General features: G+C 49.3%; 1 protein-coding gene across 2 annotated transcripts in view; it reads left to right on the top strand.

Moving 5' to 3' along the window:
• The window catches only part of NEGR1 (neuronal growth regulator 1), a 159,278-nt gene that overhangs the window by 73,488 nt on the left and 60,662 nt on the right, over positions 1–25,128 (top strand). For both annotated transcript variants that reach the window (XM_054294543.1, XM_054294542.1), the window contains exons 3-4: positions 14,457–14,582; positions 21,218–21,349. In XM_054294543.1, the coding sequence (XP_054150518.1) occupies positions 14,457–14,582; positions 21,218–21,349 (258 nt within the window). The remainder of the gene's footprint in view (positions 1–14,456; positions 14,583–21,217; positions 21,350–25,128) is intronic.

Genomic DNA, 25,128 nt, shown 5'->3' with positions numbered 1-25,128 from the left:
TTTTTGTAGCAGGGAAATTAACTGAGGTTTTTGATAGAAAAGAAAATAGAACTTGTGTCTTCAGCCCACATTTACATCTGTGAAGGAAAAAACACATGAAAGAGAGTAAGATAATCCAGTTAACTTAATTTGAGTGACCTTATTAAAAAGAAGTGAGAATTCTGAAATAATTAATTGAAAGTTTCGATGGCAGCAGTTTGTAATCAGCTCAATCTCCCTCCGGTTTGGGACAGCAGGGACACAGTTCAGAGACACCCCAGCCCCAAAAGGGACACAGGAACACAGAGCAGGGCTCAGAGGGACCCCAGCCCCAAAAGGGACACAGAGCAGGGCTCAGAGGGACCCCAGACCCAAACAGGGACACAGAGCAGGGCTCAGAGGGACCCCAGCCCCAAAAGGGACACAGGAACACAGAGCAGGGCTCAGAGGGACCCCAGCCCCAAAAGGGACACAGAGCAGGGCTCAGAGGGACCCCAGACCCAAAAGGGACACAGGGACACAGGGCAGGGCTTAGAGGGACCCCAGACCCAAAAGGGACACAGGGACACAGGGCAGGGCTTAGAGGGACCCCAGACCCAAACAGGAACACAGAGCAGGGCTCAGAGGGACCCCAGACCCAAAAGGGACACAGGGACACAGGGCAGGGCTCAGAGGGACCCCAGACCCAAACAGGGACACAGGGCCACAGGGCAGGGCTCAGAGACCCCAGCCCCAGCCCAGCTCCATGCTGCCCTCCCAGCTCCCCCTCAGCCTGCAGGAATCTGCTCCCGACACGGGAGCTGTAAATAATTCAGTTATCCTTGGAAATGCCTTTTACAGATTCAGTCAGGAACCACAACCTCGGGTTTTTATTTAAACATGTATAATGTTCCCAAAGTAATACTCTAGGCCCTTTTTCTGTTTAATAAACCCCCTTAATGTCCCCTAAATATTAATGTATTGATTTAGTCTTTGCAATGTTTGCAAAGTCTAATTTGTTTCCTCAGCCGGGCCAAGAGGGACTTGCATTTGAAGCTAACGAGATAAATCTTCCCCAAATTTATTTAAAGTGGGACAAAATAAATATGCAAAAGACTTTAAAATCATCTAACAACCACTTCCCAGCTAAAACTGACAATCCATTACTCTTTTAAATTGCCAGCACTCGAGCAGGGTGTCAGTTCCCTTTATAAAATTAACTTGCTGGTGCCAGCCGCCGTTATCATCCTGTCCCTGCTCAGCACGGGGAGAAGAAGACTTGGAAAAACATTTATGGGGAGGGGAGGCAGCCACGGGAGCTTGCTGTGTGATGGAGACCCCCAAAGGGTCCCTGTCCCTGTCCCTGTCCCACCAGCAGCATCCCTGCCTTGCATTGCTGCTCCCACTCCCTTTAAGGTGCCAGCAGTGGCTGATCCCAGAGCTCTCTGCAGGATTTGTGCTCCACATCTGACACTGGCAGGGGGGGTTATTTACAGACCACGAACAGGACAGGGCTGCTGGGAATGTGCCTTGAGCTGTTGGATTTTCCAGCACCAGCCTCATTCCATGGCTATGACAACGGGAAGATGCCAGCAGCTCACATCCCAGGCAGCAGACACAGAACTCAATGTCACAACTCACTTTATAAGCTTCTTGACCAATCACACAGAGCAAAAGCACATTGACAGTATTTGTATCTGTATAGTATATATTGTGTATTGACAGTAGTTCTATCCAATCACCATAAGCACAGGTACCTTTGGTTAAACAATGCTGCTTATTTCAAATACAATACCTGCTTGTGAGCCTTAAAACACAACGCACAGAGCTCCATTATTAAGTGTGACAGTGCTCACAGGGGTCTTAGGAGGTGGGAAGAGACGAGGATCTGACTCCATGTTTCAGAGGGCTGATTTATTATTTTATGATATATATTATATTAAAACTATACTAAAAGAATAGAAGAAAGGATTTCATCAGAAGGCTGGCTAAGAATAGGAAGGAATGATAACAAAGGTTTGTGGCTCGGCTCTGTGTCCGAGCCAGCTGACTGTGATTGGCCATTAATTAGAAACAACCACATGAGCCCAATCCCAGATGCACCTGTTGCATTCCACAGCAGCAGATAGCCATTGCTTGCATTTTGTTCCTGAGGCCTCCCAGCTTCTCAGGAGGAACAATCCTAAGGAAAGGATTTTCCATAAAATGCCTGCAACAGCAGACTCCTGGCACCTACAGCCCGTGCTGCTGCTCCTCTCCAGGCTCAGGGATGTGCAGGGAGTTTGTCTGTTCCTGCCTTTAAACTCCTGTCAGCCTGAGAGATGGGATTGTTCCCCTGAGCAGTGCAGGGCCCTGATTGATGCTGCTGGTGCCAGCTGTGCCTCAGCAAAGCCAGCTGTAGGATTTGTTCTGAGGAGCTGGTGCTATGGGATGGTTCTGCACGTTTATGGAGAGAATGCGAGGGCCAGGAAAGCAGGGACTGTTTAGGAGGTCTGTGCTCTTAGTGGCACTAAATAGGCTGAAACCCAGTAGTAGGTGTCACCTGAAGTGACATCTGGTGTGGAGCTCCCTCCCAGAGCTGGCTGAGCATGGCCAGGCTGGAGTGCCCCGCTCTGCTGAGCAGCTCATTCACAAACCACAAACAGCAGAGGGGCAGGGAGCTCCCTGGGACATGCAGAGGAAAGAGCAGAAATGCACAGACCTGAAGCACTTTAACAACCTGGGACTGAGCCAGGGAAAATGAACGTTTGGGCTCAGAGCCTGTGCTGGAAAACAGGGAGCAGTGTCCTGGAAAGGTTCTGGGAGTGCACAGCAGCCTCAGTCCAGCCCCTCAGGATTTACCTGCTGGGAAAGAGGGGCTGGGGACAGAGCTGTGCATTGCAAAGGTGATTTCTGAAACTGGAAACAACAGCAGTGCATCTTCCCTCTAAACCCCACCTCAAGTGTGAGGATGCCATTGTTCCATTGGGATTTACTCCATGGCACATGTTGGATTCATGAGCTGGGAACTCAGAGAAGAGAAACGTTCAGTGCTCTGAGCTGGGATTGTGGCTCTGGAGAAGCACCAGGGGTGGGATGGCTCTGGCTCAGCAGCCTCTCCTCACACTCCACACACAAGGAGCATTTCCTCGTGTTCTGCATCACTCCTTATTCCCAAACCCCCAGGCTTCATTTCCATTCCATAGCCTCAGAGAGGGTGAAGGGAGGAGGCTGACAATATCTGATATTTGCAAGCAGCCAACTCCACCAGTTGGAAGGAGCAGAACCAAATGCCTGTCTTTAAAAAGAATGTATGGAGCTAATTTAGGAAAACTTCTGGAGACGACTGAAAAAACAACTGAGAAGTAAAGTGGCAGATTCATCCTGCAGGATTGAATTGTGAGGAATTTGACAGGCAGCTTTAAAGGGCTGGGATTGAATGTTTCCTGCCTGGAAAATCTCCATTTGAAGGAGTGGGTCTTTGATTGTACAGCTTTCCTGGAGCTGTGAAGAAAACTTCGGTTGTCCATCTAAATCCTCCAGGGAAGCAAATCCCATGGTTCCCTTCCCTGACAGGGGTGCAGGGACACAGGAGGGGACAGGGAACAGGGACAGGACAGGGGAAAAGGGCCCCAGGCTGGGCCAGGGGAGGTTGGAGATGCTGTCCTGGTTGGAACAGACAGGTGTCTGCTAAGGGAGGCAGGAGCTTCCCTCAAAATGGAAAATGTAAACCCCCTCCCTTTGAGTTATTATAATTTTGAAATAAGGGGCTCAGGCAAAGATATGGGAGCAGGAATAACAGGTCCTTATTAGGGAAAAAATAAAAATAAAATGAAAATGCAGAAATACGAAACAAACCTGCCAGAGTGAGAGCAGGAGCTGCCCCCTGTGTGTCAGGGTGGTGGCACAGCCCCATCCCATGGGGGCTCAGCCCTCCTGGATGGGCCTAGGCTCCCTCTGGGAATGCAGGGAAAGGCTGTTTCTGTTGTCCCAAAGCTCAGATTGTACCCAGGTAGGAATGCTTGGCTCCTCCCCTGGGCGGAGCATCTCCCCATGGGATGATGGGATTGGATCAGCCATGCAGGGACACTCACTGGCCTTCAACAGCAGATAATTAATAATTAATGGCCCATGAGCAGCAGAGATCTCCTGAAGGGAGGGTTGGCTGTGGGAGAGATAAAGAAAGCTGCCCAATGAACAGAGACAACTGCCCCACCTCTGACAGATGGGGATGGAACACACACCCCAGCCACATCCTGCATTTCCAGCCTCAGAGAGTTGGAGATCAGGAGAAGTTCTGCCTGGAAGGGCTGTCCAGCCCTGGCACAGCTGCCCAGGGCAGGGCTGAGTGCCCAAGCCAGGAGGGGTTGCAAAGCTGGGTGCATGTGGCACTTGGGGATGTGGCTGGGGTGGCCTTGGCAGTGCTGGGGAATGGTTGGACTCCATGGTCTGGGAGGGCTTTTCCAACATGAAGGACTCTGTGATTCCCTGATTTTCTCTGCCTTTTGCTGGGTGCCTGAGACTGATGTTGTTTCCTTTGATCCCAGCCCTGTAACATTCCGTGCTGGTTTCTGGGAGCAGAGCTTGCAGGGAGATGTTCTGAGGAGTTTCCTCACAGGAGCCTCACAATGCAAACCCTGAGACTGAAATTACTGGGGCTCCATTTCCTGCACGGTGTCATTTGTGAGGCAGGAACGAGGATAATAAATAGCACAAGATCTTTAGCTCCAGACGAGGAAACGACAGCAAAATCAAACCACACGGCATTGATTCGTAATACAATCCCGTAATATGACTCCAACTCCTATTATACCCACTTATCACAGGTCTTTTATCCCAGCTATTCAGATAAAAGCTCGGGAATTTGTGCAGGCAGCACGGCACAGCCCCATGGGTGAATTTTGAATGCTGTGCTCAAGGAGATGCACGCACAGAATCTCTTCTTCCCTTCTTTTACTGCAGGTTTTGGCATCTTTTTTTTTCTTCTTTTTTTTTTTCTTTTTTTTTTTCACCTGATGTTTTGAGCATTTCTCCCTTCAGGTTAATATGTTCATTTATAAGGAAAGGATTAAACAGAAATCTCACGAGAGAGACGTGAACTTGAATGTGAGTGTGCAGATTTGAATGGATAAAGAGGCACTTGAGGAGCTGGATAAAACCAGAGCGTTCCTAAGCCTCTGATTCCAAACCTGCCTCAAGGCCAGCAGCGCTGAAGACACTACAGCGAGCAGAATAAACAGCTAAAAATTGCTTACTTATAAAAAGCTTTGTAATACCAAAGGCTCAAGTAGAGAATTGTAAGTGAGTTATTCTGTTGACCCCCGTGGATTACTTGTTTTGTTGTCTCTAGGATTCAGAAATGTTCTTATTTTATTTAGACTGAAATTTTAATCATCCCCACTTTGCATTTAAAATATGATATTATTTCCCCTTCTATCATCTGTAAGAGAAAATGGGGAAATTTCCTTAATAGTTGGCAGATTAGCTTTGTTATGTAAAACAGATCCTGGCAAAAGGAATTATAATTAACACAAGCGTTCCATTACACAGTGAAAGGGTTGGTTTAAAGTCTTTCTGTTCCAAACACTTCAAAGCAGAGGCTTTGTTTTGTGCTCCCACTGAATTGGAGGTAGTTAGCACGCCCAAATATTTTGCCCATAAATATTCCCGAATCGCTGGATGTGATAACAGCAATCTCTGAGTGAACTCTCCTCAGCCCAGGTTTGCGGCTTGAGAGCTATGGCAAATCATTTCCTTCACAACCCTGCTCAGCACAGGTACCCAGAGCCCTTTAGGAACAAGAAATCATTCCTTGCTCAAAGCTCCCATTGATTTATGGAAACAAGCTCACTCACAGGGTGGGCAACAACCTCCAGCACACATCCTGGCATCCCTGAGATCCTGTGGGAATCATTATCTATGTGCTGCGTGGTTTCCACTTCCTCACAGACGCGTTTCCATTGCCTTTATTATTTGGGGGAAGTTTTGGGAACAATGTGATTGAGGCTGTGATGTCCCAGCACAGAGAATTGAGATTTTTATTTATTTATTTATTCATTCATTCATTTATTAATTTCTGGGTGCCCAGGCCATGGTGCCCCAGAACGGAGAATAGGTATTTATTTATTTATTTATTCATTCATTTCTTCATTTACTAATTTCTGTGTGGCGCCGTGATGCCTCAGCACAGAGAATAGAGATTTTTATTTATTTATTCATTCATTCATTGACTAATTTCTGGGTGCCCAGGCTGTGGTGCCCCGGCATAGAGAATAGATATTTTTTTTATTTATTTATTCACTTACTAGTTTCTGGGTGCCCAGGCCGTGATGCCCCAGCACAGAGAATAGAGATTTTATTTGTTTGTTTATTTATTTCTTTATTTATTCACTCACTTATTAATTTCTGGGCGCCCAGGCCATGATGCCCCAGCACAAAGAATAGAGATTTTATTTATTTATTCATTTATTAATTTGTGGGTGTTGAGGCTGTGGTGCCCCAGCACAGAAAATAGAGATTTTTATTTATTCATTCATTCATTCATTGATTTCTGGCTGCTGAGGCCATGGTGCCCTGGTGCAGAGAATTGAGATTTTATTTATTTATTTGTTTGTTTGTTTGTTTATTCATCTATTAATTTGTGCCCAGGCCGTGATGCCCCAGCACAGAGAATAGAGATTTTATTTATTTATTCATTTATTAATTTGTGGGTGTTGAGGCCGTGGTTTCCCAGCACAGAGAATAGAGATATTTATTTATTTATTTATTTATTTATTTATTTATTTATGCATTCATTTATTAATTTGTGGGTGCCCAGTCTGTGATGCCCCGGCACAGAGAATAAAGATTCTACTTGTTTGTTTGTTTATTTATTTATTAATTTATTAATTTGTGGGTGCCCAGGCCATGGTGCCCCGGCACAGAGAATAGAGATTTTATTTATTTATTTATTTATTTATGTATTTATTTATTTATTTATTTATTTATTTTTATTTATTTATTTCTGGGTGCCCCCTGGCACAGAGAAACCCCTGCTGTTGGTCTCCCCTCCAATGGACAGAACTGCTCTGCAGGACCAGGGCAGGGGCATTACCTGGGCACCGAGCCCCTAATTAAGCAGAGTCATTAACTGGGCACCAAGCCCCTAATTAGGCAGGGTCATTAGCTGGGCCCTGAGCCTCTAGTTAAGCAGGGTTTGCAGTGCTTAGCGCTGGCTGCCAGTGATCCTCCTGCAGATTTGATTTATCCCTCGTTACTGGAGTCCCCAGTCCCCAGGGTAATTTATACCCAGTAATTTATACCCGGTAATTTATACCTGGTGCTTTATACCCCGTAATTTATACCCCGTAATTTATACCCACCCGTTATAATTTATACCTGGTGGTTTATACCCGGTAATTCACAGGGGCAGGATCCGTGCCCGTTTTCACACGCCCGGATTTGTGCCAGCAGGGACATCCCAGGTGCCCGTGGGGCTGGGTCTGCCATTCCAGGCTGGATCATCCTCTGATAATCAGGGCATGGTTTTCTCCTGGTTAGTCCAGCACACCCTGCGAGGGAGCTGCTGCTCTCTCTGCACCTCCCCTGGGCCATCACCCGCGGGCAGGCCGCTAAAATCCCAATTTACCGGGATTTAACGGCACAATGCCCTGCAAAGTGCCGCAGAGCCATCCCATCAGCATCTCAGGGCTGGGTGGGTCCCTCTGGGGAAGAAATGGAACACAACCCGTTTTCCTGCAGAGAGATAAGGGCAGAATTCTGTGCCCTGTCTCTGGCCAGGCATCCCAAACTGCTGGGCAGGCAGCAGGGCTATGGCAATTCACTGCTAACTGTCTGTAGAATATGAATATTAATAACACCATTAATCCCCATTAATCCCAGCAGTTCCCATGCCACTGCAGTGTCAGGAAGATTAAATCACACCACTCCCCACGCGTTTCCGTGGGATGGGGGCAGCTCTGCGGCAGCTCAAGAGGAGGAATTAATAATGTGGAAAGCAATTCCAGGTTTCAGTGTTAGATAATCATTACTAATTTCTAGGCTTTGTGGTGAGAACAAAAATAAATACTGAATAAATTTGTATCCGCTGACTTAATCCAGGGAAGGAGCCTATCCTCCCTTGGACTGATGGAGGAGTGGAAACTTGCTCAGGATATATGTTAAAGACATCTTTTATGAAAAATCGTTTTTTTAGGATTTTTCCTCCTGAGAAGCTGGGAGGCCTCAGGAACAAAATGCAAACAATGGTTATCTGCTGCTGTGGAATGCAACAGGTGCATCTGGGATTGGTCTGTGTTGGTTGTTTCTAATTAATGGCCAATCACAGTCAGCTGGCTCGGACAGAGAGTCCAAGCCACAAACCTTTGTTATCATTCTTTGCTACTCTATTGTTGGCCAGCCTTCTGATGAAACCCTTTCTTCTATTCTTTTAGTACAGTTTTAATGTAATATATATCATAAAATAATAAATCAGCCTTCTGAACCATGGAGTCAGATCCTCGTCTCTTCCCAATCTCCCCAGTCCCTCTGCAGCTCTCCTGGAGCCCCTTCAGGCCCTGCCAGGGGCTCTGAGCTCTCCCTGGCTCCTTCTCCTCTCCAGGTGAGCCCCCCCAGGTGTCCCAGCCTGGCTCCAGCCCTGCAGCAGCTCCGTGGTGCAATTCCCTGAGGATTGGAGTCTGTGGTCCCTGGGGGTCCCTTTTAGCTCTGACTGTTCTGTGGGGCTGTGCTCCAGAGAGAGCTGGGGCTGAGAGGGAAGGACCAGGAACTGCTTTTCACACCAGAGCAAAACGCTTAAGATGGGGAGTAAGCAGAGCCATATGGTTGGGATGCAGAGAAGGGGGAGTGATGCAGCCAGAGAACTGTCAAGGGAAATTATTTTAATAACTATCTTGGGAATACGATGTAAATCTGTCATTCAGGCTCGCTGGAGAGAGACTGAACCTGTAGAGTTCTCCAAAAGGAAAAATGCAGAGTTACAAGAAATCATCTCAAATCATTACAGCTCTTTTATTTAGTTCCTGTGACAGCATGAGCAGCAACAGGTATATCACTGTTTACCTGTCACAACCCTCTAATATTCTCATTTTGCCTGTAAGGAGCAGTGATGAGGTTTTACCTCTAATTTTCCAGTCTAGAACTCTTTCCTTGGTACTTCTTGTGCGGCAGGAATCCTTCAGTGAAAATCCCTTTGCCCACGTACGTTGGAATTTGTGTTTAAAAGATGCACATCCCTATTTGAGTGTACAAACTCCATCCTTTGGGACAGGGACAGGGGCAGGGGTGGCTGGAGCTGGGCCAGGGGAGGTTTAGGTTGGATTTTAGTGAAGGGTTCTTCCCTAAATATCCTGGGATATTCCCAGGACAGAGGACTGGAACTGATGGCTGGGACTGATGATCCAACCCAGGATATTCCACAATTCCATGGGTTTCTGACTCCAGACTTGCACAGCCCCTTCAGCAGCCCCTGCACGCCCTGGGTGCAGCTCTTCCTTTGTCTGCAAGGATAAAGAAAGGGAAATCCAGGTTTATTTTGAATTATTACATTTTATTGCTTTTCTGGCTGAGCAAACAGCGGCGCTCTCGCTGCTGGCTGGAAATCGAACCTGGCAGGATTTAGGTTGGGCTGGAAAGGGGAGCAGAGGGGGTTTAAGGGGATAATGTGTGTGTGTCCTTGTGTAATAACAGCAGCTCTTTGACACCTTCAGGAGGAGCAGGGCCAGGGTGGCCTGGGGGTGCTGGAGGTGTTTGCTGGGATCCCTGTGCTGGGATATTTATGGGGTTTTGCTGCTTTTTCATTGGCCTCTTTCACTCTGCAGCTCCTTGAGGAGCTTCCTGGGACCAGAAGCTTTTGGAGATGTTCAAGCTGGTTTATTCGGATTTATCCAGGCTCTGTTCAACTGACCGGTGTTCATCCTGTCCCACCCAGCTGTCCCTTTCTTACCCTGGGCAAGCTCTTCTCGTCTTGCCTTAGTGTATAAACTGAGTCCAGGGGAGCACTGATTTTACCAGATAAAATCTTGTATTATTTCAACCTTTGACTGTTTCCATAGTTCTGACCATTCCTCTCCAGCCCCATCCAAGCTGGCCTTGGGCATTCCAGGGGCAGCCACAGCTTCTCTGGGCAGCCTGTGCCAGTGTCCATGAAACCATTCACAGCCTCCCTTTTTTGCTGGTGCTGGCTGGAGAGCCATCCCCGCATCCCTGCCTTTCCAGAGCCCAGGAAACCATTCACAGCCTCCCCTCTGTGCTGGTACTGGTTGAAAACCCATCCCTGCCTTCCCAGAGCCCAGTCCCAGCCCTGGGCATTAATGAGCCCCAGCGATGGGGCCCTGCCCAGCCAGCAATCAGTGCCCAGCTGGGAGGGCTTTGGCTCCAGCCACCAGGAGGTTGCTTTTTTTTATCGTTATTTTTGCCCTTTATGGCTTTTTGGCTCCATTTCCATGATTAAACAGTTGGCAGAGCTTTGATTGCAGAGTGCTGCTCGCTGGAAGGGGCTCGTGGAGCGTCTGAAAGCTTTTCCAGGGAGTGGGAAAGGCTGAGCTGCACCTCCTGCTCCTCGTGCTCTGGGCTCCTGGAGCGTCCCACTGGGACAGACGGACTGCCCAGGGGTGGGGACAGATGGACATCCCAGGAGTGGGGACAGACGGACTGCCCAGGGGTGGGGACAGATGGACATCCCAGGAGTGGGGACAGACGGACATCCCAGAGTGTCCCACAGGAACAGATGGACATCCCAGGAGTCTCCTGAACATCCCAGGGGTGTCCCACTGGGACAGATGGACATCCCAGAGTGTCCCATAGGGACAGATGAACATCCCAGCAGTGTCCCACTGGGGCAGAAGGACATCCCTGCTGTGTCCCACTGGGACAGATGGACATCCTAGGAATGGGGACAGACAGACATTCCAGGAATGTCCTAGTGGGACGGCTGAGCTGCCCTGGCAGAGGAAGGGTGGAGAGGCACAACCCACACACTCAGGTCCCACCCCAGTGGTGCAGAATTCCCAAACAGGATCATTCCTTTTCCACTCACACCCTGGCAATATCTCAGATTGGTCTCAGGTAAGCTGAGCACAGCAAACAGGTGGAGACAGAGTTCTGAACAGCAATGATACCCCATGAATTTACAGAGATGCTGGTGACTGCCATGGATCTCGAGGAGGGAGAACATTCCTCCCCAACTAAGGGAAGTGCCACTTGTGTGAGTCCTTGTGTCACGCCTCGGCTGAATTGGAAATAATTCCTCGCTGGCAGGAATTGGAAATAAATGAAGGCTGCAGATGAAACCATTTCTCTTCCCAGCCCACCCATCATTTATTTCCTCAGCCCCACTTTGCCAAAGCTGCCGTGTTTGAGACAAATTGTGTTTAATTAGGAGGAGGTGGAGACCTTTAGGCAACGCTCTTCAATCAAAGTGCCTCGAGGAACTAATCATGGAAATGCAAGAGCAGAAGGGCTGGGAGCTGTCCCCGCTGGTGACTGATTGTCAGAGGGGAGGGCTCCTGCTGCAAAAGCTCTCCTCATTTAAACCCATGCTCAGCACACTCTGGAAATGCTGTTTGTGGTGGGGGCATTGCACTGCTCCGTAAATATTGAGCTCATCTGAGTATGGAATGAAAAAAAATATATAAAAAGTATGAAAAACAGAGCAATCTTCAGTAAGTATTGATAAAAAATGTTACTTCCCTAAAAAGCACAATTATCTTTTTTTATGATCAATACTTAGGATGCAAGATGTTCAACCACACAAAGGAGTTTGCTGGAAATAATTTTGGAGATGTTTAGGGTTGGTTTTAGTTTGAAATCAGGGATTTGGGGTGTGGCATTCAGTGTCCAGGGGATCAGTGCTGTTTCCAGGGCTGAGGATGGAAACAGTGCCTGGGTTTGCCAGGCAGGTGAGGATTTATTTTAGCAGGGATGGAGGGACAGGACACAGGGAATGGCCCCCAGTGCCAGAGGGCAGGGATGGGTGGGAATTGATTGAGGAATTCATTGGGGAATAAATTGTGGAATTGATTGTGGAATTCATTGTGGAATTCATTGTGGAACTGTGGAATTGTGGAATTCATTATGGAATTCATTGTGGAATTGTGGAATTCATTGTGGAATTCCCTGTGGAATTAATTGAGGAATTGTGAAATTAATTTTGGAACTGGTCTGGGCAGCTCCTGCTGCTGCCAAGGATGGGCTGCTGGAGGGGACTGATCGGGGAATTCATTGGGGAATTGTGGAATTCATTGTGGAATTGTGACATTTATTGTGGAACTGTGGAATTCACTTGTGGAATTGTGGAATTGGGAGGCTGTCAGCCCAGCCACGACCTCCTGAGTCACATCCCTGACTAAAATATCCATCCCCCCTCCCAGCACACTGGGCTGCATTGAGGAGGGGTCTCCACCTGCCTTAACCCTGTGAATCCTGGAGCCAGGTGAGCCCAGGTCCCTCTGAGCCTTCCTTTCCCCTGGCTGAGCATCCCTGGTTCCCTCAGCCTCCTCCTGCAGCTGCTCCCCAGCCTGTGGCCACACACCCTGTCCAAAAAGGGAAGGTTTTGATTAAAAACATTGCGCAAAAAGGGAAGGGTTTGCTTTAAAACATTAACATTAACATTAATGTTTTAATTTAACATTAAAAAAGGAAAAGCCAAATGACTGCAAAGCACTCTCCATGCTGGACTCCCGCACCAAATTTCCTTGGGAGTTTAATTCCTCTCTCCCCCTTGTTTATTATCTCGTTTCTCTGGCCTTCTGTTAATCCATTTTCTGAATAAATGTTTATTTGCTGCTTTATTTAATTTTTCCCCTGACCTTCTCAGCTCCACGTGATCTGGGTGGGAGGCATGAGCTGCTGAAGTGAGGAGTAGCTCTGTGATGAGTTTAATGTGCACTCCAGGCTCAGCAGAGCAGATTTTAAATGCCAAATCTGCTCCTAGATCAGAGTCTTCAGAGGTGTGGGAAGAAACACGGATGCAAAACAAACATTTTTAAATTCCTAATAAATATTAACATTACATTGTGATGCCGCACACATATTGGAGGCATAATTAATAAATTCCGCAGATTTCAGTGATCTGAATGTAATGATCCCTATCAGGCAGTAAATAGCAGAAAAATTAGCAGCATACTGATACAGCAGAAATCCTGATTTGTCTCAAACTGCGAGGCTCCAGAAATGCAGTGGGAGCCAATTTCCATCCCTGGCAGGACGGTGTTCCTGGGAAATCACTGCCAATAATAACATCCACGGTTTGCCATCAGCCCCAGATCAGACTGCATCGCTTGTGTCATCTGACAGGATTACACTGGGCAGCAGGGCTGCAGCTCCCTGCCTGTTTGGGGGTTATTTTAATTAATGGACCTCGCAGATCCGTCCCTTGTCTAATTCTGCTTTGGAAATGCATCAGTGCTGTGACCTGCTCAGTGTCACTGTAACGAGACTTACAGACATCCTCAACGAGCTCTGATTTAATTTCCTCTCTGTAAAGCCCAGATTAAAGGAGAGCCCAGTCAATTAGGAATGGAACAAAGCTCGTCCTTAAGAGGAAATCACTTAATCTGCACTCTGTAAGTCTGGAAAATTCTGCACCTTCTACCATGTCACAGCTCCAATCTCCCCTCAGAAAGACTGGAAGGTTCCTGGTGGGAAACCCCAGAATGCAGCAAAAGCCTGCACAGTTCTTGTGGGTCAGATCTCTGTGGCTTCAGCAAAACCTATGGAGAGAAAGCCCCAGCTGGACACACTTGGGTTAGGGGAATGGAGGAGCCCCAAAGCAGGAGGAAACAACACAATAAATGTGCTTTAGTCCTCTCTGTGAGCAGCTCCGATCCTCCAGGTGCACACAGAGCAGCTGGAACAGCATCATTAATTTTTAAAAGCACCAGAAAAACTCAATTTTGTCTCCTTTGCGAACTGCCAGGAGCAAGCTCAGCCTTCCCTTGAGCAGGAGCATCCATCTTCCAGGAGCTCTCTGCACACACAGAGGGAAATGCTGCTCTGCACACACAGAGGGAAATGCTGCTTTTGCCTGTGGGGTCTGGTACGCAGGGGAGGCTCTGCAGTGTCCCTTGGGCCCTGTGTGTGCTGTGACCTGCTGGTGGCCCCTGTGACGCTGTTCACGGGGGTTCTTGCATTGGGGAAGAGACGAGGATCTGACTCCATGGTTCAGAAGGCTGATTTATTATTTTATGATATTTATTACATTAAAACTGTACTAAAAGAATAGAAGAAAAGGTTTCATCAGAAGGCTAGCTAAGAGTAGAATAAGAAAGAATGATAACAAAGGCTCTGTTTTGGACTCTCTGTCCTAGCCAGCTGACTGTGATTGGCCATTAATTAGAAACAACCCCATGAGCCCAATCCCAGATGCACCTGTTGCATTCCACAGCAGCAGATAACCATTGCTTGCATTTTGTTCCTGAGGCCTCCCAGCTTCTCAGGAGGGAAAACCCTAAGGAAAGGATTTTCCATAACACATGTCTGCTGGTGGCCCCAGCCCCCTGACAGCCCTGTCCCTCTCGTTGCAGTGTCCCCCAAGATATTCCGGATCTCCAGCGACATCGTGGTCAACGAGGGCAGCAACGTCACCCTGGTGTGCCTGGCCACGGGGAAACCAGAGCCCTCCATCTCCTGGAGACACATCTCCCCCTCTGGTGAGTGCCTGGGCACAGGGACAGGGACACCAGGGCTGTGCCACCCCTGTGCCCTGAGCGAGCCTGGGCTGGGGCTGGCAGGGCTGGGATGGTGCCTTGGGGGGCTCCTGGAGCAGAGCTGGGCAGGAATTAAGTTGGGATTTATTAAAGGCATTCACAGGACACACCTTGGGTAGTGCAAGAGCCTGGCCATGGCTCTACACCAAGATGGACCCTGAGTCACAAGTTTTCACACTTTATAAGTTTTGGTCCATTTCCCTGTTGGGGTTAATTGTCCAATTCCACGTCCAGGTTCTGCAGTCCCGCCCTCCCAGTTTCTCTCCTCCATTCCCTGCTGTTTGCACTTTTTGGGGCTGGAGCTGCAGCAATGCCCTTGGTTCTGGGCTGGAAAAGGATTGTTCTGTGGGACTGAACTGAGAGGAAAACTTGCTAACATTTATATGGAGTTCAGAGTTGTACACCAATGCAGTGCAGAGTCTGGAAAACATGAAAGCTCAAGCTGAAGGCATCACCACAGCACAGGGATGAGGACATAGCATCCTAAATATGGATGTATGTCCCTACATGTGTTGTAATCACAGTCATGGATCAAACAATTCCAGTTAAAATCCCAGCTAGGATGAAATGAAGAGCACACAGGGCTCCCTAGAGATGGGAAATTAGTGTTAAACACAGGAACAGGCCATGCAGTAGGTTTGGTTTATTCTCATTTCTTCCACTGCTACAGGGTGGGATTTTGGGGTGTCAGAGGTGGGATTTATGGTCCTGGTTGGTCCCTCCCTCAGGAAATTCCATGGTACAGTTTTTCAGAATGGTTTTGCTGAACAAATTAAATTATGTGTGTGTAAATTGTGAACAAAATGGCAACTGAGAGCATCCCTGCTGTTGGATATTTCCATGCATCCCTTTGGCTCCTCGTAGCACACTGAAAGGAAAGGTCTGGCCGATGTCAGGGCCACTGCAGCTGCTCCCTGTGAGCAGAGCAGGGCCCTGGGGAGATCCCTGCCCTGGCAATGAGGATTTTGTGCTGCCCAGCTCTGTCCCAGGCCCTGCCTCTGTCACTGGGACTCTGCAGTCAGAGCTGTGCAGACAGGGATTGCTCTGCTCCCCAGCCTGTGTAAATCCTGTAATTGCAGACCAGAAGGGTTCCGTGGGCTGCCACAGCCTCTCATCATCCCGAGGAACAGTTGGCTTTACAAAGCAAGATCTGGGAAAAAACCCTCACTTCTGACCTTTAAAACAATGACAATGAATTCGGCCTGAAGTGTCCGTCAAGGGACTAGAGGAAAAATTCAGTTGTAGCAGAAAATGGATTTTAACTAAATGTCAAATAAAATTTTATTGGAAGCCCTGGTGATACTTTGGATTAATGGCTTAAAGCGTTTGAGTGGCTGCAGGAAGGAGCTGGGGTGATGCTCCTGGAGAGGGAGGAGAGAAAAGGAGAATTTTTGCACTCAGGCTGCAGCAGGGGCCGAGGGGGAGCAGAGCATCCTCATCTGGAGCTCAGGCAAAATAAATAAATGCAGAGGTGGCACCCGGGGACACGGCCTGGGGGGGGATCCAGGGGCTCAGAGGCACTTCCCAACCCAAATGAACCTGTGGAGATTAATGCGGGGACTCAGGAGGGCTGGCAGTGACCCCCTGGATGTGCTCCTTGCTCCCAGCCCCATCCAGCCCCACTCTGGACATTTCCACCATCCCAGACCTGGGGTTCTGTGCCCTGGGGATGCACAGACACAGCAGGGGCTGGGGAGGGAGAGCACAGGCTGCAAAGGGCTCAGAAACCTTGTCGGATGTGAAGGGAGCAAGCCCAGTGCTCACTGTAAATCAAAGTGACTCCGACGAGGGGGAGAGAATGATGAGGAGACTCCATGGGTATTTTAGAAGGCTAATTAATTACTTTATTATACTATACTATGTACATTTCATCTAATCTGGGTCTGCCCAGCACTCACTCTGCTCACACTACACAGAATCTCCCAACACACACACACAGCTGGCCCTGATAGCCAAGGAAATAAAACACGACCACTGGATAAACAACCTCCACATTGCATTCTGCTTTGGCACAACACAGTGATAAGAACTGTGTTTTCCCTTTCTCTGAGAACGTGAATCTCAGAAATGCTTGGGAAGAGCTGTGCCTTGCTCTTCTCTGTGAAGAGAAATGTGGCAGCAAGGGCTGGCAGGGGCTGTGGTGTGCCCAGAGGAGGTTCAGTGCCCCGGGCACACAGGTACAGGTGTGCACAGGTGTACACACACCACAGGTGCACCACAGCCCTCCCAGCAAACCCAGCCTGGCTCCACCAAGCCAGGAGAAATCAGAGAGCCCCGTGGTGTTGGTATTCTGCCCGCAGCTCCTCTCCTCCCTCAGCCTCATCTGCACTTGCTAATTCCTGCCCGTTCTGGCTGTAATTCCCAGCGGCACTAATGAGGCTCCCGGGCAGGCAGCGCATCTCCCATCCAGCACTAAATTATATTAACCAAGCATATTTAGAATATTCTCAAATTGTTTGTCAAAGCTGCTGCTAAAAGATAAGGAACTGAAATCTCTGAATACAAATGACTCAATGTAGACTAATTCCAGGATATGATCGTGATTTACATCAACACAGCCTCGACTCGCATGAGGTCGGATTCAATTTTTCTGAACAAGAGATAAATTGGACCTTTCGTAGGAATAAAAATAAAATGCATTTCAAGGTGATTTTTAAACTTAGTCCGTAAATTATTGGCCCGGAATCTTTATTGTGCATGTTTAACTTGCAGTCATTATGTAAATGCTGGCGTTCTATAAATATTCATTACACAGCCCCATTATGTAAATCCAGCAAATCTCCCCACTCAGCGTAACAGCGTCGGGCTGCGGGTTGTAATCTCCAAATCTGTATTGTTGAAATGTCACCCGAATAAATTGCAGGTATTACTTATTTTGTTCTGACATTTCCCAGCAAAGTGCAGCGTCGATAGTTTGGCAATGGAGGCAGAATGTTAAAGGACGAAGCTCTGTCCCACCAATGCACTGCTGCTGTTCGAGGGAGGATTGAGCAAAGCCTCCCCGAACCCCGAGCAGCAAACCCGGCCCTGTCAGAGCCCCCTGCCCCTGGCAGAGAGGAGAGGGCTCTGCTGGAGTGCCAGCGCTTCAAACCTGCATCTGCAGCCTGCAAATCCCCAGCTGACAGGAATTATTATCGGATTTCCAGGGCTTTGCCCGTGTACAAAGGGCCAACCCTTCAAATGCTCCCTCTCCTGCTTACAGATGGCTTTAAAGCTGGAAGTTTTAGAAGGAAGTTTCTGGCTTGGTTCTTTTTTCTTGCTGACTCCCAAGCAGGGAGCAGGTATTGCTGGGGAGGATGTTGGCGTTGTTTTCCCCCAGTGCAGAGCAATTGTGCGCTGTGGGTCTCTGAGCGGAGAGGAGCTGCTCTGCCCCCTTTAAAATATTAACAATAAATGAGTATTTTAATTTAACATTAAAAAGGAAAAATGTTAGGCACGTGGGCACACCTTTGGAGGAAGCTCTGGTCAGCTGGAGGCATGGATGAGCAATATTCCCTGGAAAACACCCAAAACCTGCATTCCCTGGGACATGGGATTGTGATGGTGTTCACAGGGGTGCCAGGATGAGGGGAGAGACAAGGATCTGACTCCATGTTTCAGAAAGCTGGTTGATTATTTTATGATATATATTACATTAAAACTATACTAAAAGAATAGAAGAAGGGATTTCATCAGAAGGCTGGCTAAGAATAGAATAGGAAGGAATGATAACAAAGGTTTGTGTCTCAGCTCTCTGTGTGAGCCAGCTGACTGTGATTGGCCATTAATTAGAAACAACCCCATGAGCCCAATCCCAGATGCACCTGTTGCATCCCACAGCAGCAGATAACTATTGCTTGCATTTTGTTCCTGAGGCCTCTCAGGAGGAACAATCCTAGGGAAAGGATTTTCCATAAAGGCTGTCTGTGCCAGTGGGATGGCTCAGGTGGCCTTGGCTCCCCCAGCAGCCCTTGCTGGGAGCAGTGACATTCATGGGGCTCTGCTGGTGGCCTGCCTGGGTCAGTCCCTCTGCAGCCTCTCGGGGAGCTCAGGGTTTTTATGAGTGTTTGATAAGAATTTCATGGCCCGCTGGTTATCCTGGAGGGATTGTTCAGCTGGTGAAGGCACAGCTTGTCATTAAATCAATGGTGCCTGCTATCAAACACGGGCATTAATTAACAGCTTAAAGACAGCAGAGCCCCCAGTGGACACGGCTGGGTGGGATCCCTCCCTTTGCCTTTGGATCAGCAATAAAATCTCTCCCAACACGACCTCCCAAGCCACAGCTCTGTGCGGAAAAGGCCGCGTCCTCTGGGCTCAGTTGTGGGGATTTTGGCCTTTTCCTTTTAACAGGACTGCTAGGTACCGGCCTCGGGAGGGTTGGTATCAGGCTCCAATTTAGTGACATCCAGAGCCACTGCTCTGGTGAGGTGACATTCCCCTGCAGCTGGGGTGTCCCTCAGAAAGGGCCCTTTCTACCTGGACATTGCAGACCTTTGAGCATCCCTTCAGGAACAATTAAAGGCATTCCTATAAATCCTCTGCCCTTCTTGAAATCCTTTACAGAATTCTCTTTAAAATACACTTGTCAGGAGAAGAATACTCCACCTAAGATGGTCAAATAATTGGGGCTTTGTGGAGCAACGGAGGGACAAGAGTGAGATCAAAATCTTAGTGAGACACAAACTAAAACTGCCCAAAAGCGTGGCGCAGAAACAAGCAGGATCTTTTTCTTTTTGACAGTTTTATGATAAATGGGAAGCATTTCTTGCTTTCCAATAAAAGCAGATGAACTCATTAATAACTAATAGAATGCAATGAAAATGAGAGTTTTAAATGCAGGCTGAGCTTATTCCCACAGATATCAGCTCATTTTTACCTGAGAAATGTTGCACTTTTGAAGGAGCAGCGTGTGGGTCTCAGGAGATATGTCCAGAGCTCCAATTATCAGAGCCAGCCCAACGTTTCCCCTCTTTCCAGAGGCAGCCAAGCCCAGGCTTGTGCAGAGGCACCAATAATTCACCCCTTGATAGCCAGGATGTAACAGCTCTGCCTCGTCCCTGCTGCCCTCGTGGGTTGCTCCCCAAGGCACAGTTATTAACAGCCAATTAAAGGCTTTCAGGCTGGGAAAACACTTCCAGCAAGGCTTTTAAACCCTCAGACCTATAATTTCCAGCACCTGTGGTGGTGGCTGCTGCGAGAGCAGTGCTGCAGTAATGACGGCACTGATCTTTTTGGGGTTTGTGGTGTGGTGAGCGCCTTGTGAGGAACCCAAACCTGAAAATTGGCCATGGAGAGGCTGTGAGCACAGCTGGGAGCAGGAGCAGCTCCAGGTGAGGGACAACAAACACTCCCTGCCAGGTGGGAACAGCAGGGAAGGCTGGGGAAGGACCTGTGCCCCGAGTCAGGGCGGACAGATGTGTTCTGGAACAATTCCCAGTGGGTTCCAGTGTCCCTGGAGCTGGGTCAGTGTTCTGGAACAATTCCTGATGGGTTCCAGTGTTCCTGGAGCTGGGTCACTGTTCTGGAACCATTCCTGATGGGTTCCAGTGTTCCTGGAGCTGGGTCAGTGTTCTGGAACAATTCCCAGTGGGTTCCAGTGTCCCTGGAGCTGGGTCAGTGTTCTGGAACAATTCCTGATGGGTTCCAGTGTTCCTGGAGCTGGGTCACTGTTCTGGAACCATTCCCAGTGGGTTCCAGTGTTCCTGGAACAATTCCTGATGGGTTCCAGTGTCCCTGGAGCTGGGTCACTGTTCTGGAACCATTCCTGATGGGTTCCAGTGTTCCTGGAACAATTTCTGATGGTTCCAGTGTCCCTGGAGCTGGGTCACTGTTCTGGAACCATTCCTGATGGGTTCCATTTGAGCTGGGTCAGCGTTCCTGGCTGGGAACAATTCCCAGTGGGTTCCAGGGCACGGAGCAGGCACACACACCAATGTTTCTGTGTGGTTCTCTGTCCTCTCCCAGCAGGGAGATCTCTGCCTGTCCTGAGAATCACTCAGGGACTGTCCTTATTCCTGTGTGACACCCAGATCCTCTGGGTCTTGTGGACAAGGAGAGCTGCTAATTACTGGATCTAGTTAATTGTTGGCTGGGATCAGCTGCCCCAGGGGTGGCTTTGGTCCCTGCAGCTGGCCCTGGGCTGGCTTTGCTCCACCCTGCAGGGCAGGCTGGGCTCTGCAAACCATCAGGGATGCTGAGCTTTGGAGGCAGGGACGGTGCAGTGCTGGGCTGGTTTGGAGGTGATTCGGAGTTATCGTGTGCGCCCTGCCACAGCAGGGACACCTCCCCCTGTCCCAGGGTGCTCCAAGGCCTGTCCAGCCTGGCCTGTGACACTTCTGGGGCAGCCAGCTCTGTTCTGTGGCACCCATCAGGTACAAATTACCCTGGTGTGTCTCAGGGCTGTTGAGTTTCTCTGTGGAGCTGGGTCAGGAGAGAGCCTCTGGCCAGCCCCAGGAGCTTGGGGTGCCACCTGCCCTTGGAGCTGGGGCTGCTGCAGTGGCCGAGCGTGTCAAACTCTGGCTGCTGTGCAGATGCTGGGTTTCAGGGGCTGTGTGCCCAGCCTGCAGTAATCTCCTCCTGTGGCTATCTCATTGCAGCCAAGCCCTTTGAGAGCGGGCAGTACCTGGACATCTACGGCATCACCAGGGACCAGGCCGGGGAGTACGAGTGCAGCGCGGAGAACGACGTCTCGGTGCCGGACGTGAGGAAAGTCAAAGTCACAGTCAACTGTAAGTGCTGCCGTGGGTTATTGCCTCTGTGGTGCACAAGGAGAGGCTGCAGCAGGCTGGAGCTGCTGGCCTGGTCGCAGCGGCTGAGGGGGCTCTGCTCTGTCACCTGGCTGCCACCAAGCGAGACTGTCACTCTGGGTGATGATCCAAGCAGCTGCTGGGGGCTGCTCTGGGTGTTGGGCTGAGCCCTTCTGGTTTCTCTTGTTGTGGTGATGCTGTGAGCGATGTGAGGTGATGAGAAGCTCTGCCTGGGTCCCTGGGTGGGGCCTGACCTCCATGGAGTGTGAGCTGCTCCCCGAGGAGGGACAGAGGGACCCTGCTGTGGGGACCTGCTGGGTGCTGGTGCCACCAGCAGCTCTGACCTGCTGGGATCTCCACACCAGGGAGGTGCTCCCAGCCTGGGTCTGAGTCTGATCGAGCACTCAGCATGATATGAAAAGTTCTTTTTCCCTCCAACTTGTGAGAACACTCAGGCACGACGATGTGAATGCTTTCTCTTGTTTGTTCTAACAGTTTTCTTTGGTTAACCTCAATTACCCAGTGTGTGATTTGTTTCTGGTTTTGGAGTCGCTATGGAACTTTATTGGTCACAAATGTGAGATGTCAGCGTTGTGTCCGCCCCAGAGGCCCCATCCCAGCTGCTGTGGCAGCAAAGCCCCTCATGCCCCGTCACTGTGGGGCCACTGCTGTCAGCTGGGCATTCCCTGCTGCCCACACTGCTCTGGTTCATGGGGCCAGGGCTCCTGGGGCACGGGGGACAGTGCAGTGGCACTTCTGGAGGAGCTGGATGGTGCTCCTTGGGCACCAATGCAGTGGCACTTCATTTTCACAACAAACTGGTAAGAGCAAGGCTCTCCCCCCAGAAATTCCATCCTTTTATTTGGTGCCTGTGGATGTGGGTCAGTGGTGGCTTTGGCAGTGCTGGGGGAAGCTTGGGCTTGATGCCTGCGGGGCTTTTCCAGCCTAAATGGTTCTGTGAGTTCTTTTCCTCTGCTGCTGCTCTCACCCACTCCTGGTGCCATTCTGTGACTGTATTCCTGGTGCCAGTCCATTATTGTATTCCTGGTGCCATTCTGTGACTCTGTTCCTGGTGCCAGTCCATGATGGCGCTCCTGGTGCCATTCAATTATTGTACTCCTGGTGCCAGTTCATGGCTCCACTCCTGGTGCCATTCCATGACTATTCCTGGTGCCATTCCATGACTGCATTCCTGGTGCCACCCAGGGCTCCCCTCCTGCTGCTGTTGGCACCTGGATGTTCATGGCACACAGAGGCTGCTCAGTCGCCCAGGCAGGGACACAAATGCCCGGGTGTAAATGAGTCTGTGAATTTCAGGTTTCTGGGCTGGGCAGCTCCCAGCCCTGCACAAACACGGAGCTCCTGGCACACGTGGGGGCTCTAATGGCTTACAGGGGGTTCATTACACTGCTCCATACACCAGCAGCTGCATTTTCTACTCAGTTTGTGTCTGCCCTCCCTAATTTCCCTTGGAAAAAGGGTGGCCTGAGAATCTGCCTGAATCCCAAATGTCTGGGGAGGCAGAAAAGGAGAGGAGCCATTGGAGCTGCTGGTTGGTGCTGAAGGAATGCTCCACCAAATCAAGTTAAAATAGATAAGATGTAATCCAATTTCGTTGCACAAGTAAATCCTATTAGCATTTTCCATTACATTTTGCAAAGCAAATACTGATTTATAGATTATAATATTGAACCCTGCTTTGAATGAACCAGTGTGTGGATTTAATGTGTCATCTGAAAGCTGGTCTGAAACTCTCCAGGTGCTACTGTCACTGTGCTCGTTCTCTCCTGCTCTATTACTGTCATGCTTGAAAAATATCAAAGGCAGCTGCTAAATCCTAGAATTTCCACTAGAGCTGAGGCCACAGCGAGGGGATGAGGAATGGGATGTGTGCCTCAGGAAACTAGCATTTATTTGCATTTATTTCAAAGTGTCAGCTGCCTAAATAAATAGAAAATGTGGGTTTACAGCGGAGCGGCATTGCAGAATTCCCTTTTGTTAGGATAATCCATGTTAAGGGTCAGTTTGCCTGTAATTGTACCTTGGACAGCTCTGTTGCAGCTGGAGCTGTCAGACTTGACTGAATCAAGATCCAGTGGTGGCTTTGGGGAGGGAGAGGACATTTTTGAGCTCATTGCTGGGTGGTTTTGTGCAGTTTTCAGGGTACATTTTCCATCTCCCTGGGTGATTCTGGGGTCCTCAGCTGTGGCTGTGTGTCCCTGAGCCCTGCCCAGCAGAGCAGGTGGGAGCAGAGCAGAGCAGGGCTTGGCACAGCCCGTGCCCACCTGAAGGCACTCTGAGCCCAGCTGCAGTGCTGGGCTGCCCCAGTCCATCCCTGGCATCCTGCTGGCCAAGCTGCTCTCCTCACGGTGCTGCAGGTGCTCTGACACCGCTGTCACAGCATTTCCAGGGCTGTGCCTGGCACTCCCTGCCTGCCTGGGACAGCTTCACCCTGGCAGAGCTGTGCTGCCTGCCCAGGACTCACCTGCAGCCCTGCATTTGCTTCATGCGGCCTTTTAGGGAGTTTCTGAAGCTCATTGGGCTGATTTAGCTCTAATCAGTTTGGTTTATGCAGGTGTTCACTGCGTTGTTCTTGCCTTGTCCCAACCTGGGGCACAAACCAAAGGGTTGGGGTCACTGGGTTGGTGAAATCCTGTCTTTGGAGTGATTCTGGAAATGCTCTCAGGAAAAGCTTGTGGGGGTGTTCCGTGCAGGGCTCAGGGCTGACCATGATCCCATGGATCCCTCAGCTCAGCAGATTCTGTGATTTAGCCCTTCCCTTTTCATGCACGTGCTTTGTGTCCAGCAAATCACCTCAGTCTGGGTTTTGGGAGCTTTATTCCCCAACATTATCGGGTTTTCCTGTGCCTCTGGAGCCTGGGGCTGTGTGCTGGGAGCAGGTTCCACATTCCCTGGGATGTCCCAGCCCTTCCAGGGGCTCTCAGCCAGCCCAGTGGGGTTTGGGGGTCTGCTACAGAGGCAGGTCCTGAGTCCTTCCCGTGGGATGCTTGGATTGATCAGGGATTTCTCTGGGATGCTTGGATCGATCAGGGATTTCTCTGGGATGCTTTGATCGATCAGGGATTTCTCTGGGGTGCTTTGATCAGGGATTTCTCTGGGATACTTTGATCAGGAATTTCTCTGGGATAGTTTGATCAGGAATTTCCATGGGTTACTTTGATCAGGAATTCCTCTGGGATAGTTTGATCAGGAATTTCCATGGGTTACTTTGATCAGGAATTTCTCTGGGATTGTTTGATCAGGAATTTCTCTGGGATGCTTTGATCAGGGATTTTTCTGGGATAGCTTGGTCAGGAATTTCTCTGGGATTGTTTGATCAGGAATTTCCCTGGGTTACTTTGATCAGGAATTTCTCTGGGATTGTTTGATCAGGAATTTCTCTGGGATGCTTTGATCAGGAATTTCCCTGGGATGCTTTGATAAAGAATTTCTCTGGGATGCTTTGATAAGGCATTTCTGGCAGTGGGGTTTTTCTGGTGCAGGGATGTGTGAGTTCTCGTTAGGAATTTTAAGTGGGGTGTTTGTTTTCGCTTGGCCAGGCCGGGCTGTGCTGAACAGCTCCCCTCATTAGCATTTCTCCCCTCATTAGCATTTCTCCCCTCATTAGCATTTCTTCGAAGGCTCCTCGCTGTTGCTATGGTGCTTTGCATAACATTATGGATAATGCTGCGATTTTACTTTGAAATCAGACATCCCGTACGAGCCACGCCGGCCTAATTAAATCTGTAACCTTAAATCTC

Source organism: Melozone crissalis, unplaced genomic scaffold (genome assembly GCF_028551555.1).
Source record: "Melozone crissalis strain CALT ecotype California unplaced genomic scaffold, PUWL_Pcris_2 ptg000254l_1, whole genome shotgun sequence".
NCBI lineage: Eukaryota > Metazoa > Chordata > Aves > Passeriformes > Passerellidae > Melozone > Melozone crissalis.
Note: the sequence above shows the minus strand (reverse complement) of the source record. Positions and strands in the feature narration are given on the sequence as shown.